At 37.0% G+C, this 14437-nt stretch overlaps 1 protein-coding gene across 7 annotated transcripts in view; it reads right to left on the bottom strand.

Annotated features, from left to right (window-relative positions):
* The window catches only part of ULK4 (unc-51 like kinase 4), a 256096-nt gene that overhangs the window by 65890 nt on the left and 175769 nt on the right, over positions 1-14437 (bottom strand). For all 7 annotated transcript variants that reach the window (XM_072853762.1, XM_072853760.1, XM_072853764.1 and 4 more), the window contains one exon: positions 2489-2655. In XM_072853762.1, the coding sequence (XP_072709863.1) occupies positions 2489-2655 (167 nt within the window). The remainder of the gene's footprint in view (positions 1-2488; positions 2656-14437) is intronic.

Here is a 14437-nt window from a genome sequence, read left to right as displayed (position 1 = left end):
TCCAAGAAGGGCAAAAAGACATAGTACAGAGAAGACAAAAAAATGGTGTGTTTATATTAACCAAGAAAGGGAAGTACGTGACCTTCACTTCAGCAAAATTTACAACTGCTTTTTCTGGTTAGTGCTTGGATGAGAAGACAGACATTCTCCATCAGGGATGTTTGACTACTTTCTTTAACTTTTACATATTTAGTGCCTTTGGAAAGAGAATGAACAATATCACTAAAGGAATTATACTTTATATATATAAAGGATACACACTACACCACGCTTAAACCTACATTAAGTCACTAAGAGTCCACTTCTCAAATCAAGATTGCAAATTACTTTCAGCTACTGTGGATCACCTGTGGAACATGATATGATGAAACTGCTCCAAAACAGATATGCAAATTAATCTGAAGTTTTGTACCATTTCCATTAAAACACAAGTACTTGGACCACAGAGAGCAAACTCTTGAATGAAGCTGGACACAGTTATCAGCACCATTCACCATATAGTACTGAAATGCAAAGGAAAAGTGGTGTCATGTTTTGCCTATGCAGCTGGGTAAAGTTATCACTTTACATATAAAAAGCATAAATAAAAAGGATTCAAGTGGAGGTATTATCATCTGTAAAAATCAACTTAAGCCTCAAAAATGGATAATATGAGAAAATTTGATTCTCTATTTCAAGTTCTGTTTTAGAAGGTATCTTATTCAGAAGATCCCTATAAAAACAGTCCAAAAATATCTGTTATCACTAGAGAGATGCATTTAGTGCCACATGAATAGTGGAATATTATGTAGATGCACGGTAAATAGCAGTCACCAACTAATGGCCATCATTCAATAAGGCATGTGTACTAAGGCAGCTGTAGAACCCACAGGTGCCCTGTGATGAGTATTGTCAAGACAAGTATGCCAAGGCAAGTAACACCACCATAAAATTATTTTTATAGGGGTAGAGGGCAGAGATATGCTTCAAAACTCAGTCTTCCAGCTGCCTCTTTTTACCCATTAGCCTTCCAGAGCAAAGCAGATTACTTTGACTGGAGATGGACAAAACTGGAGCTGGAGTTTTAGTGCATCAATCAACTGATGTATTAATGTAAAGCCAGAATAGAATTTGGCTTTGAATGTATAGATTTAATTTTGTATCTAAATAAAAATCATCAGTTTCACTAATATTACCAATCCATGTGCAAGATCCTCTCTCCTCATATGTGTCCTGCAGTATAATTGGCCTCACCACTGTTGCATGGAGCACAAGTACAGAATTTAGCTCTCTGTGATTACATGGAGTGCTGCCAACAATATGACAATCAGCAATTAGCCTACAAAATTTGAAACACATTACAGAACCTGCAATTAGAGGACTTGAAAAAGACAAGGTATTGTACCATCAGTTCTAAATTAAGTTTCTTCCAAAAATTAAAAAACAAAACAAAACAAACAACACCTCTCAGTGAAATATCTGGTTGATAACACAACTGATTACATAAATCTGTGTAGGGAAAAAAAAACCAACCAAAACTCAATTTTCAACACCCACTTCATATATTAAAACATCTTAAAAAAAAAAAACAACCCCAAAACAACAACAAAAAACAACAAAAAAACCCCCACAGAGGAGGACCTTTTCAGAATAAAGAAGCCATATCCTGAAATTCAATACAACTTGGCGGCAATCTTTTGAATCTCTGTCCTCCAGATTTGTTGAACCTAACAGGTTTCTCTGTTTTTCAGCAGATAATCCCAAGAACATCAAAAACCTACCAGGAAGAGTAAGTGTTGTGGTTTGCAGCCTAGATACAGAAGTTACTTCCAATTGACTAACTTAGAAATTTGGCAGATCATTTAAAAACAAAGCAAATATTGCTAGCTTAACGTCATGTCTAAAAAAAGACAAATGCTTTTTCTTTTGTTTTTAAGAGCATTATGTGCAATTTCTTTGCACAGTATCTTTTTGTGCTCCATTTTTAAGGAGGAGGAAGTCTTCATTGGAGGAGGAAGTCCTACCAATACCATGATTTGCAGTGGTTCAAACAGAAACTTGGAAGACAAATTGAACAGTCTAAGAGAGGAAATACTTTTGTCAGTGCACATGCAGAGGTTACGTATGCTTTTCAAGCACAGTAATCATGTGTGATTTATAACTAAAAAGATACTATTTTTTACGGAGTAATCTTTTTCTTTTAAAATTAACAGAAGAAAAATGCTTTGAACTATCATCGAGCAAATATTGAATTAAGCTATTTATGGAGTACAGAAACAAAAGAGTCAGTTAGGATCTGTGTTTCCAGCATATAGCGAGGCTAGTATGGATAGTCTAGCCACGTAAGTACATGAAACAGTGATATGCAGTTGAAAATACGTGCTCTTCTCTTTCCACCAAACTAAAAATTCAGTGAAATCAGAATAGTGGGAATTTCATTATTAGGGAACAAGAATTTATCTAAAAAATTGTTTAAGATGGTGATGACCCCAAGAAATAAATTCCATACCTGTAAAGTCTGGCGCACAATGTTTGCTGTATACATCAGCATGCAGTGCAAAATGTCAAGCAAGGACAGAAGCAGTGCATTTGCTGTCTTGGTGCTGCTTTTATCATCTGCCTCCAAGTACAGAGCCACAGTTTCTATTAGGAGATTACAGATGTGATGAGCCAGTCCTACATAGAAAGTGAGACAAAAAAAAGAAATAGGCTATCAGGAAAAGAACAATGTGGAAGATAGCACAGTTAAAAATAATAGATTAGCCTACAAACAAATTTCACATACATTATGAATCTTTATTAAATTTCCTCTTTTTCTCCATTATTATAATTAACTCCTCTTCTGTTTGGAGCAGATCATAAAGAGAGCTAAGCTGATACAATCAAATTTGCTAACTGCATGCAAAATTATGTAACATTCATTAAATAATGACATACTTTGAGTCCTAAACTTTTCTGTAGCATGCTGGTACACAAGTCTCCTTCATAACACTCCTGGTCACAAGAATTAAGCAATTTCTCCAGGCTGTTACAAAATGACACACGAAGGTCGGAGCCTAAAGTTTTCTTTCTTAACTGATCTGCCAATTACAACCTTCCCCATATGCTTTAATTGTAGAACTGAACAGTGTTATGCTTAACATAAAATATATTCAGAAGAACATTATAAATGAAATACTGAATACTATACCATAAATGCTATTAAGATTTGTTTGACTGGTGGTAGTAAAAAGTTTCCTGAAAATACCTTCTTGTCTTGAAGCTTTTTTTTTCAGCTTCTTTGGAATTCAATAACATCAGCTCCTGTAGCTTGCTTAACCCACAAATCACTTCACATATCAGAAAAAATATAATCCATTTCAAGGCAACTCCGATTCAATTCAGAATCTTTCTTACTTTCAAATACAAAATGACTGAATTAATTATATTTGATCTTAATCTTTTTCTTTCAGAGTTTCATAAGGAATGAGAGATACTTTGTTCCTCACCAAGAACATAATTATGTTTGTAAACTTCTTTTAAACTGGCAATTAGTCATACTGTGACTTGGGTGTACACATGTAGTAACATTCTAGTATATTAATATATTAGCTTCTAGTCCCCATGACTGTCAAAAATGACTGAAGTATTTCACTGATTTTACTGAAGTAAAAAGACTCCTTTTATAAGTTCTCCTTTAAGAAGTAATTGTATATATTTTTTACAAACATCAGTACAAGATTAAAGTGAGATATTGTAGAATACAATATGTAATTACACCATTCAGCTTTTGCGAGTAGTCAAATCTGTGGGGTGTTGAAATATTTTTGCTTTGAAAGCTGCCCCATCAATTAACTAAACTTCCATGAAATATTTTCCTCCCCTATTCATCATCCCTAATACTTTCCTCAGGAAATTAAATACAAAAACATTCATTTAGAATACAGTTATGGGTCAGGATTATTAAGACTTGCACTCTTCTTCTATCTCACATCTTTTTGTGTTTTCTATGATTACTAGCATTATTCTTCCACAACAGTTTGATTGATGGACTACAGCTCAGGCTAAGCTTTGAATTTCCTGGGTTTTTGTCTGCATAAACCAAACTCTCAAAATTATATCAGTCTAATCTCGCACATTTAATTTCCTCCTCCTTTTTTAAAGTGCAGTTTCTGCTGCAGTTCTGAACATTTCATACAGAAATGAGATAGCATGCAGAGACATACTTAACTGATGTCACCAATACCCACCAAGAAGAAAAAAAAACAGACATAATTGCATGTCTACCCAATACAAAACTTGTGGTTATTCTATGCTTTTTTTCACCAGGCTAAATTAGAATAAACCTAAGAAAACAGTCCAGTAAGAGTTGGTCCCTATCAAAGAGAGGTCTGCAAAATTGCCTGCAGGGATATGTCCAAGTACACTCTGTTTTTCCCTGTATATGACCACAAAACCCACAGCCACATCAAAATGAATGAGTCACCCCTATTATTTCTAGATGGCTTACATATAACCCTTAAGACAGTGGCTTGGAGATTAACACTGAGAAGACCACTTTCAGATGAAGACATTGTATAGCTCATCATCAAGAATTTTTTAGGCAGTAGTCCTCTCTGCATTTATAGCACTAAGTAGGGAATGAGTAGTAGTGAACGGAACAACAGGATCCATGACACTGATCTGCAATCCTTTCCCTTTCACCTTTGAAGAGAACGACTTGTTTATTCCCTTGACTGTACCAGCCTGAGTCTCACAACTGCCTCACTCCTGCTGTTCTGTGAATGGGGAGGTGAACCAAATGCTCGACCTTCTCCCCACCCATCAAGGCATGAATAATATAATCACCTAGATTTTATTCTCTCAAAGTATTTACATCCTAAGGGTATGTGTATTAGCAATCCTGCCTCCGAACACCTGAAATACACCCGAATATTCACATTTGCTTAGTTAATGAAAACATCAGAATTAGTGGATTTTATATAGGAAGATACGTGCTCACACAGAATTATATGTACAAAGATACATGTTAAATTTGGAAATTTTGGGAAAAAACAAAACAAACAAACACACACAACCCCCCCACTTTTCCTGGACTTAAAATACCTTTGGAAAATCTAACACATCAAAACTTTATAATAAAGACATCTAAAATAAAACACTGGTGCAAAATGTTCCCTAAAACACTGCATGATTCATACAGAAACCTGATAAACACTTGGTTCCACAGATAAAAAAATAAAACAGACTGACCTCTTGCCAAGTAAATAAAGTTCCAGACATGCTCTTTAAAATACTTTATTGTGTCACAACAAAATGAAAATTGGAGGTCACAATTGTAGACATGTAAATATACTCCTTGCTTACACCACAAGACAAAATACACATTCTTTGCCCTCAGAAGAGAAAGTTGGGAAGCTGGTATAATTTACAGTGACCATGACAAAATTCAATAGAAATTTAACGGCCTTGGCCATTAGCACTGTAACCAATTTACTCAAAAGATCGCTATAAAGTTCAAGGCTGATATGTCTCAGCATTCCAAAAATTGAATCCCACAACAGATAGTCTGAAAAAAGAGGATGCAATTCTAAAAAAAGGAAACTGTATTCATAATTCAGTAAATCATAATATAAAAATTGCATATGGATGTCTAAGTTTCAGAAGATACATTGAAGATTATCTGCCAGATTTTACAAGTGCTTCAAGAACCACATGCTTCTTAATTTCCAATAATGCCTAAACCAATATTTATCTTTAAAAACTTCAGACAATATATTTCTGAGACATATTTAACAGACATAAGTTTCTTATGCAGTAATTCTCAACTGTTCATTAGAAAGTAAAATAGGCTCTGATTCAAAAGGTACACCCCATGCACTCCTGAACTCTGGAAGTGGTGGATCTGAATCTGAATTCCGTATCGTAGTGGAGAGCTAAACCCGGAGAGCTAAAGCTTAAATCAAGGAAGATTGTTCTACTGATAACAGCTACATATTTTAAAGTATTCTGGTACTTCCAAGTATGTTGGTAACAGTCCACTTTGTCAAGAGAAAAGTGTTAGTGACAGTTTTCATGGGTTAACATAATGCATCATAGTTTCTTTCAGCTGGGCACTTCTTATTAAAAGAGTTACGTAAAAACTTATTAATTAACTTATAGATTTTTTTTGTTACTCTAATAATTTTCAAATGTCAGCAAACAATTAAAATATATGACATCATATCATTTATAGCTATAGCTACAGTTTAGATTTACTACAATACTTCATAGTGTACTAGTCATGCCTCGTATTTATTTGTAAAAGGAGGATCTTCAAAACATCAAGCCTCAGGGCAGTTCCCTGCTATTCAAATTTTGCACAAAAATAAGGTGAAACTTGGATTTTGTATTAGAATTATTGTGTTTATAAATTAACTGGAATTAAACAAAGTACCTGTTCTAATTGCAGTCAAAGATTCATAATATGTATTAAAAGGATTGCATCCAAAATTCCTTGCCACAGTTTTATAGCATTTGACAAACCTAGTGTTCACAGCAGAGTATTTCTCCTGCCCAGAGACCCCTGCAATGAACTGAACGTGTCACTGATAGTGCTTTATGAATGTGGACTGTGATGACTATGCTTGTGTTTTACAAATCTTTTCAAAAGATAAAAGCAGTCTTTTGGCCCATGATACAGCTAATCGGACAGAATGTGCCATGATACCTTCTGGAATGAAAGCTGAGAGGAGATATTTTATTCTCACCTATTAGCAAGATGGATAAAGGAATAGAAATCTTCGCTTCCAAATCACACGAAACATCAAAGGACAGCCTAGGAAGCAATATTCTAGGCAATCCTTTCATGCCTACCAGCAATTAGAGCATTGAACAAACCTGTCTGCTTCCAGCTGAAGAAAATGTTAGAGCAGGTGCACTTCCTCCCAACAATGCCACCACACAGCCAAGCAGCCAGCAGCAAAACCCTCAGCCCGGCAAAAAGGTTTCTCTTTGTTCCTTTCTACACATTGCTCTCCGGAGAGCTGTTTTTCCCATTTATATCACACCTACACAACTGACTCCCCAGGGATATTACCGAATATATATTCACTAGACTTTTCTTCCTTCTTTTACTTACAGAGTGGACCTGCTTTGGTTTTTGATTTTTTTTTTTAAATGACTCAAAATAACAACATATTGGGAACTAGAAATCATACCACCAGACTAACTAGAAAACTTATTTCATAATCTTTTTAATGTTAATGATAAAAATATTGCTAAGAAGAACCACAGGACTGTAGTCTGATAGAATCTTTCACATAGGAATTAGCTCCTCAGTACCTGAGCACTTAAGATAATCCATCATGTCATAAAGATTCTTCATAAAACCTTATTTACCTACATAAACCTGGGATTTAATCTGCATTCTTTGCATCACAGACCTCCTGCTCAAGGTTTTCTCTTTGGAACAACTGAAAATAGGCAACATAAAGCAAATGGTATCTTCAGGACAATGGCATTTTTAAAAGAGGCTCGTTGCTTTTATTGTTATTTTTGTTTATTACTTGCTACTGTTTATGTTTTAGGAACTATTTGTGTTAGTACTATAATATTATTGAGGGAAGAAAAACTAGGAAAGAAAATTAGATCACCACTGATTTCAAGATTTCGTGAGTTATGAATGTCAGCTCAAGTAGAAAAAAAATGATAGGGCTGTTGAACATATCAATTGCATGAATGATGCCCTGAAAATTATTTTATATTGTGATCTTAAAAATGAATAGCATCTAAAGAAGAAAATTTTGCACATATTGGATAGTGTATTCCTAGTACTGGTACAGTGACTGGACATTTTGTGACTGAAAAAAGCATCACTAGGCTTGAGGAACAAAAATCTAATTTGAATTTGTCACACTGCAGTGGTCAAGGCTCTCCAGAGCTTCCCTTTGTGGGAAGAGTCTGTAGCTCAGCTATTCCTACACACATGGCAGGTAGGGCACTCACCAATGGTGCCCGAGCAGGCAGACCTGCCCTCACACGCAGGAAAACGGATGTGGTAACGATTATGACAACCAGGGAAATAAAGCCTGTTATCACCTTTACTACAACTGGGTTGAAAGACTGGGAAGTACTATGTTATCTTGAGCGTGGACGCCTGAGAGGAATACAGACTTGACATTCTCAGTGGCAAGATTTTTCTGCTTTGACTCGGTCAAAGCACGACACTTTTTCAGGACTGGCAACATTTAGTGGTTACTGTTAGAAGGCAGATTATAGGTGGCATCTTTCACTTGTGAAGAAAGAGTGCAGAACTGACGACTCCCCAGGGAACCATATCAAACTCTTCCCAGCCAAAGAGAATCCTGCCAACACAGAAATTTACTTTCTTCTGAAATTTAATCTATTGAACAAACATGTAGGTGATTAAAACCAACAAGTGTTTAGAACAACCAACTAAAAGATAGAAAACCAAGGGGATTCTCTCACTAAAAAAAAAAGTATCTGAGTGTAATAAAAGATAGTAAAAACGCAACTTGAACAATTTAGGAATAATGAAGTCACACTGTTGAATATGCCAGACTGGCCAATACAAAAACAGTAAAATATAACAAATTATACCAACTAGGCAAGACTGTGGTTGTTCTGTATGAAAAGATGTGGTTAGAATGACATGCACAGAAGAGGAGCATTTCTGAAAGTATAATCACTCATCCCTTTGGAGTTCCTGATTTGCTGCTGCTTTTGAAAATAAAAAAAGAAAAGAAAAAAAGAAAAAAAAGGAGTTTCCCATCTTAGAATCTCCTTAAGGTTTCTGTGACAAAATATCAACTGAATTCAAGTTTTTGTGTCAGACTGACTCAACCATACTATAATTAAGTCAGAAAAGATATCCAAGCTGTTTGAAACTAAGTTCACAGCACACGTGGGTACATAGCATCAAAGTTTTGAAGGCAGAGGATTTTGCTCTAGACAAGATTTACTGAGATGGTCCTCATTCCTAGGAGTATAACTCATTGAACGTGAACACAAATTTGTTCAACAGGGATAGAATGAAGGATCAGAAGGTAACTTTCTTCCAAAAATAATTATAAGAACATCCAAATGCTTTCTAGTTCTACCAGAAAACAAAAATCCAAAATTTATATGAGCGAATACTACATAACCATGGACTGTGATGATGTTCAGGGGATCTATTCATAGTGTTGATAAGGCATTAATAGTGTCTCATTTCAGCAGTCAGATTTGATTTGTTTGGATACCATGCTGTTGGCATCACAGTCTCTAGAAACGCTGTCTGCTTCTTATGTTCTGTAAGTAGCTGAGAATAATTGGACATTTACTAACAAAAGATAAGAGAAAAACATAACTGAAAGGTAGGATTCATTGAAGATGCACACACAAACTTTAAGTGCTCATATCAAGCGGCTTGTGGGACTGAACATAAAAGAAACATTTCTTTTTAAATTATTTATTCAAATTAAACTTTTGCTCTCCAGAGATGAAATTTAGTACCCAACAGAGTCATAAGATGTGCTGCCAGTTCTGTCACTAATGCATATGTTATGTACATCACAAATAGGCTGCTTTTTTGTTAATCAGGGAGCATAAGGCCCTTGATGCATGTAAAATCGAGTGCTATCATCCCAAGAGGTAACTGACAATACAGTGGAGTACAATGCTAAGGCTGCCTGACAGACATTCATTTTGTAAACAGCTTTGCTGATGGCAAACACTAGTTCTTCCCAGCTGTTTGCTAGTGATCAATTCTTGGACGTTATTACCCCTACAATTGTGTGAGTGTGCGTGCGTGAGACAGAAAGAGGATGCGAGTACTCCCTAGTCTCCCCTGACAAGCTGTGCTAGCTGCTTTAAACTGTTCAAACGGGCAACCTGCATTAACCCATCTGATTTTGCTTGAAGCAGACTCACACACTCAAATGACTCTTCTAGCTGGAAAACCTGGGGAGGGATGGAGGTGGAGGTAATACAGTGACTTCACAGAGTATACATTTCAAATGTTTCTGTCCCCAACTGTGCATATATTAAACACCTAACTTGCATTCTTCTCACACAGATTTAAGCATTTTTGTTGATACAGTCTTTCAATATGTCAGCTGTGCAGTACTTGCAAGCAAAACCTTCCATCACCAAAAATAAAAAATTAAATAAACCAAGACTGTAATAAGATAAAATCACATTGTCTGGATTGACTATTATTGCTGTTAAGTAAACTTTATAGTAGCTTTTCAGCTAGATATTTTCCCCCATATATCAGAGATACATTGGAGATAGTACTCCATTTTATAAAGCATAGTAATTCTACAGCATGCTATACTTCGTCAGATCCTGATACACCCTATTTCATCCCTTACAGGGTGTCAACTAAAATAAAATCTCCTGGTTTTGTCAGACAGAAGTTAGATGACACTTAGGAGATTTTCCAAACAGCAGGTTTTAATGATCTGCATGAGGAACAAGAATATCTGACAGGACACCTTACTCTCTGAGGGGCAACAGTCTTTAAAACCTCCTCTAAAACTAGCCTGAGATATTAGTGGTTGTTGCTTCACAGCTACATGGAAAAATTTCTGCTTGCATGTTCTGAATTAATATATAGTGTATGCTTTTTAAAAAAACAAATGCTGCGTGAAGTCCTCAAATTAATGGCTAAAACTAGACAAAAAGTTCTTCACTAGATTAAAATCTGTTATTTTTGTTAGATTAGGAATTCTTTGCATTCAGCAAGATTCAGTCAGTAAAGATTCAATAAAGACTTTTGACTTACTGCTCAGAAAGATGAAGCCTTCAACAATTACCATGTGATAAAATACAGGGGCAATTTATATCCTGGGCTTAATTTAGAACTAGAAATTCTTCTAAAGAGATTGCCATTTTAATAATAGACTTCCTGTCACACAAGATTGAACCCTGTTTATCTACTTCAAATATCTTAACATGCTTCTGCTTTGGCATCAACTTTCCCTTCTACCAAAATCCTTGAGAGATCACATTCAAACTTTGAGAGCTGCCTTTTTGACAAAACTTGTACAGACCAGGTATGAACAGCCTCAGAATGCAGATACAGCCCTAAACTGTTGTCACAAATTGACAGCATTCAACAGCTTTGAACGACGTTACCAGCATTAATTGCTCTAGCTAAGCCTTCAAGAGTCCCTGGACTGAAAATGATAAGGACCAATGAACCTTGGCTTCAGAAAATTCTCTGAAGTTTTCAAACAGTTTTAAATTGCAGAAATAAAACACAGCTGACTACTGTTCCCACACATATTCAGCAAAGAATAAGGACAAAAACTCTATACATTTCCCTACTGAAAAGTCATGCTCTGTAAGAAAAAATATTAAATATTTATTTCTACTCCTCTTGGTCTATTTACATCAGTCTTCCGTAGGATGAAAACTTACAGAGTACAAATACTTGGATTTTCAAGTGACAGTCTTTTACAATTTTTACAACTAGACCAAAGCACAAAAGCAAAGGCTAGAGTACCCGCTAAGTGGAATTTGCTGCTGTTTATTACAATAAAACCGAATCTATGCCACAGTTTCCTGTAACATCTTGCATTATTCATCAATTAAGTTTACAACAGAAGTGAAAGCTGACAACTAGTAATTGCAACTGTCCAAGGTGGCCTCGGTGTATTTACACTTACATGATCAAAGGGCTTAAACAGAGGTCAGGATGTTACATTATAATAAATCTGGTTTTGCAGCTATGACCAGATTAAATTCTGTAGCCTTAAACCTACTCTGCTAGGTCAACTGTTTTCTAAGTAAGTGTTAGGATAACTTTGACCAGCAGACTCTCTCTCTAATTTGCTATCATCTGGCCATACCAATAATGCTACATCTGATTAAATCTCTAAAATCTAACCACAGACTTTTCACCTCAGATGTTATATCCTTCTTATTAGAGTGGCTCAGGCATATACCTTGTTTGCATGGATGCTTGTTCTACTTTGACCTATCCATGATTTTCAACCTTACCACCAAGATCTTTGAGCTGGAACCCATCACACTGTGATCACGCTGTCACCTCAGGCTGTACCAAAAATGCCTTAACCTAATGGTCATCATTAGTACAACCTAGATCAAGAAAGCCTTCATCTTCTGTCAGCACAGCTACTTGGCCCCAACTATCTTGACTTCAAACAATTGCACTGAGCCAGGACAGCTGGCGCTACATCTCAGCTTATTTAATCAAGAGGCACTCCTGGCTCTTAAAGAACTGTAAAAGCCTTTGTGTGTTTGAATACTGTGTTCCATACCCTGTCTCCCCTATCTCAACAGGACCCACACAATAGAAGGATGGGTCTACTGGCAGTGGGTATGACAGCTTGTACATTTTCTATGCAGGTACCTGTTGCTGGGAGTAGTGGAGCCTGTGTATACGGCAACAGACTGGCTCAGACTCTTAGGGAAACTTCTGCGTAAGCAATGGAAGGATATCGCATGGAATGGTTTGGTCTACTAGTGGCCTGAGCCACTCAGTTTTGAAACAAAAACAATGAACTACACCACCCTCCCCAACAACAAGCTGAACTGGATCCTGCTGTGGATCTGATGCTTTAACTGAGAATCTGGATTCTGCTTTGATCAAGGGCAACTAATTTCTTCAGAGGTGAAAAAGAAGTTAAGAACATTGATACAACTACAGTGAGAGAGATGGCCACCACAGAACAGAAAAGGATTTAGAGAGCCAGGATTTTTTTGTTAAGTGGGTGCCCTGTGAAGACCTGCAACAGCACAGCAAAAGAAACTTGGTATGCAAGCCCTGTTTTAGTACCTGTACTAGTTTTGGCTGGGATAGAGTTGAATTTCTTCATAGTAGCTTGTAAAGGGCTATGTTTTGGATTTGTGCTGAAATAGTGTTGATAGCATACTGATGTTTTACTTACTGCTGAGCAGTGCTTACACAGCGTCAAGGCCTTTTCTACTCCTCACACTGCACTGCCTGCGAGTAGGTTGGAGGTGCACAAAAATCTGGGAGGGGACACAGCTGGGACAGCTGACCCCAGCTGGCCAAAGGGATATTCCACACCATATGAAGTCATGCTCAGCAATAAAACTGGAGGGGAAGTTGGCAGGCAGGGCTGCTGCTCCCAGACTGGCTGGGTATTGGTTGGGTTGGTGGTGAGCAACTTTTTTCATTTGCATCACTTGTCTTTCTTGGGTTTTATTTTCCTCTCTCTTTGTTTCTTTTTTCCTCTCTTCCTTACAATTTTTTAAAAATTCTTATTATTATATCTTTTTAATTATTAAATTGATTTTATTTCAACCCACAAGTTTCTTTCTCACTTTTACCCTTCTGTTCTCCCCCATCCCACCGGAGCCGGGAGGAATAAGCAAGCAGCTGTGTTGTGCTTAGTTGCCAGCCAGGGTTAAACCACGACAGTACCTTTTCCTTTTTCTCTACCGTGTCTGCTCTGCTGGGCATAGGTGTTTATTAGGCATAAATGTACTATGGGGTCCCAGTAACTTTACCAACTTGCTCCAACACAGGGAGCCTCCACCATCCTGTCCCAGGGTGTGCTTCATGTGTCACTTCTCGTGTGCCTTGGGTACTACCACTATGCACCTACATTTCTCCTCCAGCCTGCTTATGCTCAGAGCACTGATTCTAGAAAGCAAATTCAGGCAAAGAAATTAAGTTCAATCTTTTTGTTTGATAAGATACACAACAGGGGTGGGGGGAAAGAGGGAGCTTGCAATGAAAGGCTCATGTTCCTTTGTTCCTTCTCTACGTTATCTCAAGTGAAAAGACAAAAATCAAGGATGATAAAATTTAACAGTAGCTTGAAACAATGAAGTAATATCCCCAGCATTTTCTAAAATAATATGCTCTGCAACAGATTCAACACAGGTCATTGCTTCCATCTAGGATTCAGGATTGCAATAGATATCCTACAGAATGGTGACATTAGGGCATATTTGATAGGGCTTCCCTCTGTTTATGTGAAGAAACACTTTTTCTGGTTCAGAGAGAAAGCTAGTATGTCAAATGGCTTTAAGGACGCCCAATGAGTTTCAGTACAGGAGTGCACACTTTTCCAGATGGAACCAACATGCAGTTGCTACCTGTAAATAGCTGAGATCTGCTCAAAATTTTGGCTCTGCTTTGTTTGAACTAGGCTTGTCCTTTGCCTTTGTTCATCAACATTTTGAGAGAACTGACTAGGCTTAGTGAAGATTGTGCTTTAAGGGAGAGGGACTTTGGAAGTAGGCTACAAAAAGTGGATCTAGCAAGTCTGGATCTATGCCAAGTAAAAGCAGCTCTGATGAGAAAGACCAGAGGAATTAAGATCTGTGAAACTGGACTGTCAACAAATTATGCAAGAACTGGAGGGAAGCTGCAAGAAGTAGACACCAGAAATGAGAGATGTATACAATTAAGTTTTCAAGACAAGCCATTTCACAGCAAGTAGAGGTCAAATATTTTGCACAACTTGGCCTGCCAGAATACTGCACTGAACTGGGA

Source organism: Ciconia boyciana, chromosome 2, assembly GCF_034638445.1.
Source record: "Ciconia boyciana chromosome 2, ASM3463844v1, whole genome shotgun sequence".
NCBI lineage: Eukaryota > Metazoa > Chordata > Aves > Ciconiiformes > Ciconiidae > Ciconia > Ciconia boyciana.
The sequence above is the reverse complement of the archived record's forward strand: the minus strand, read 5'-3'. Positions and strand labels throughout refer to the sequence as shown.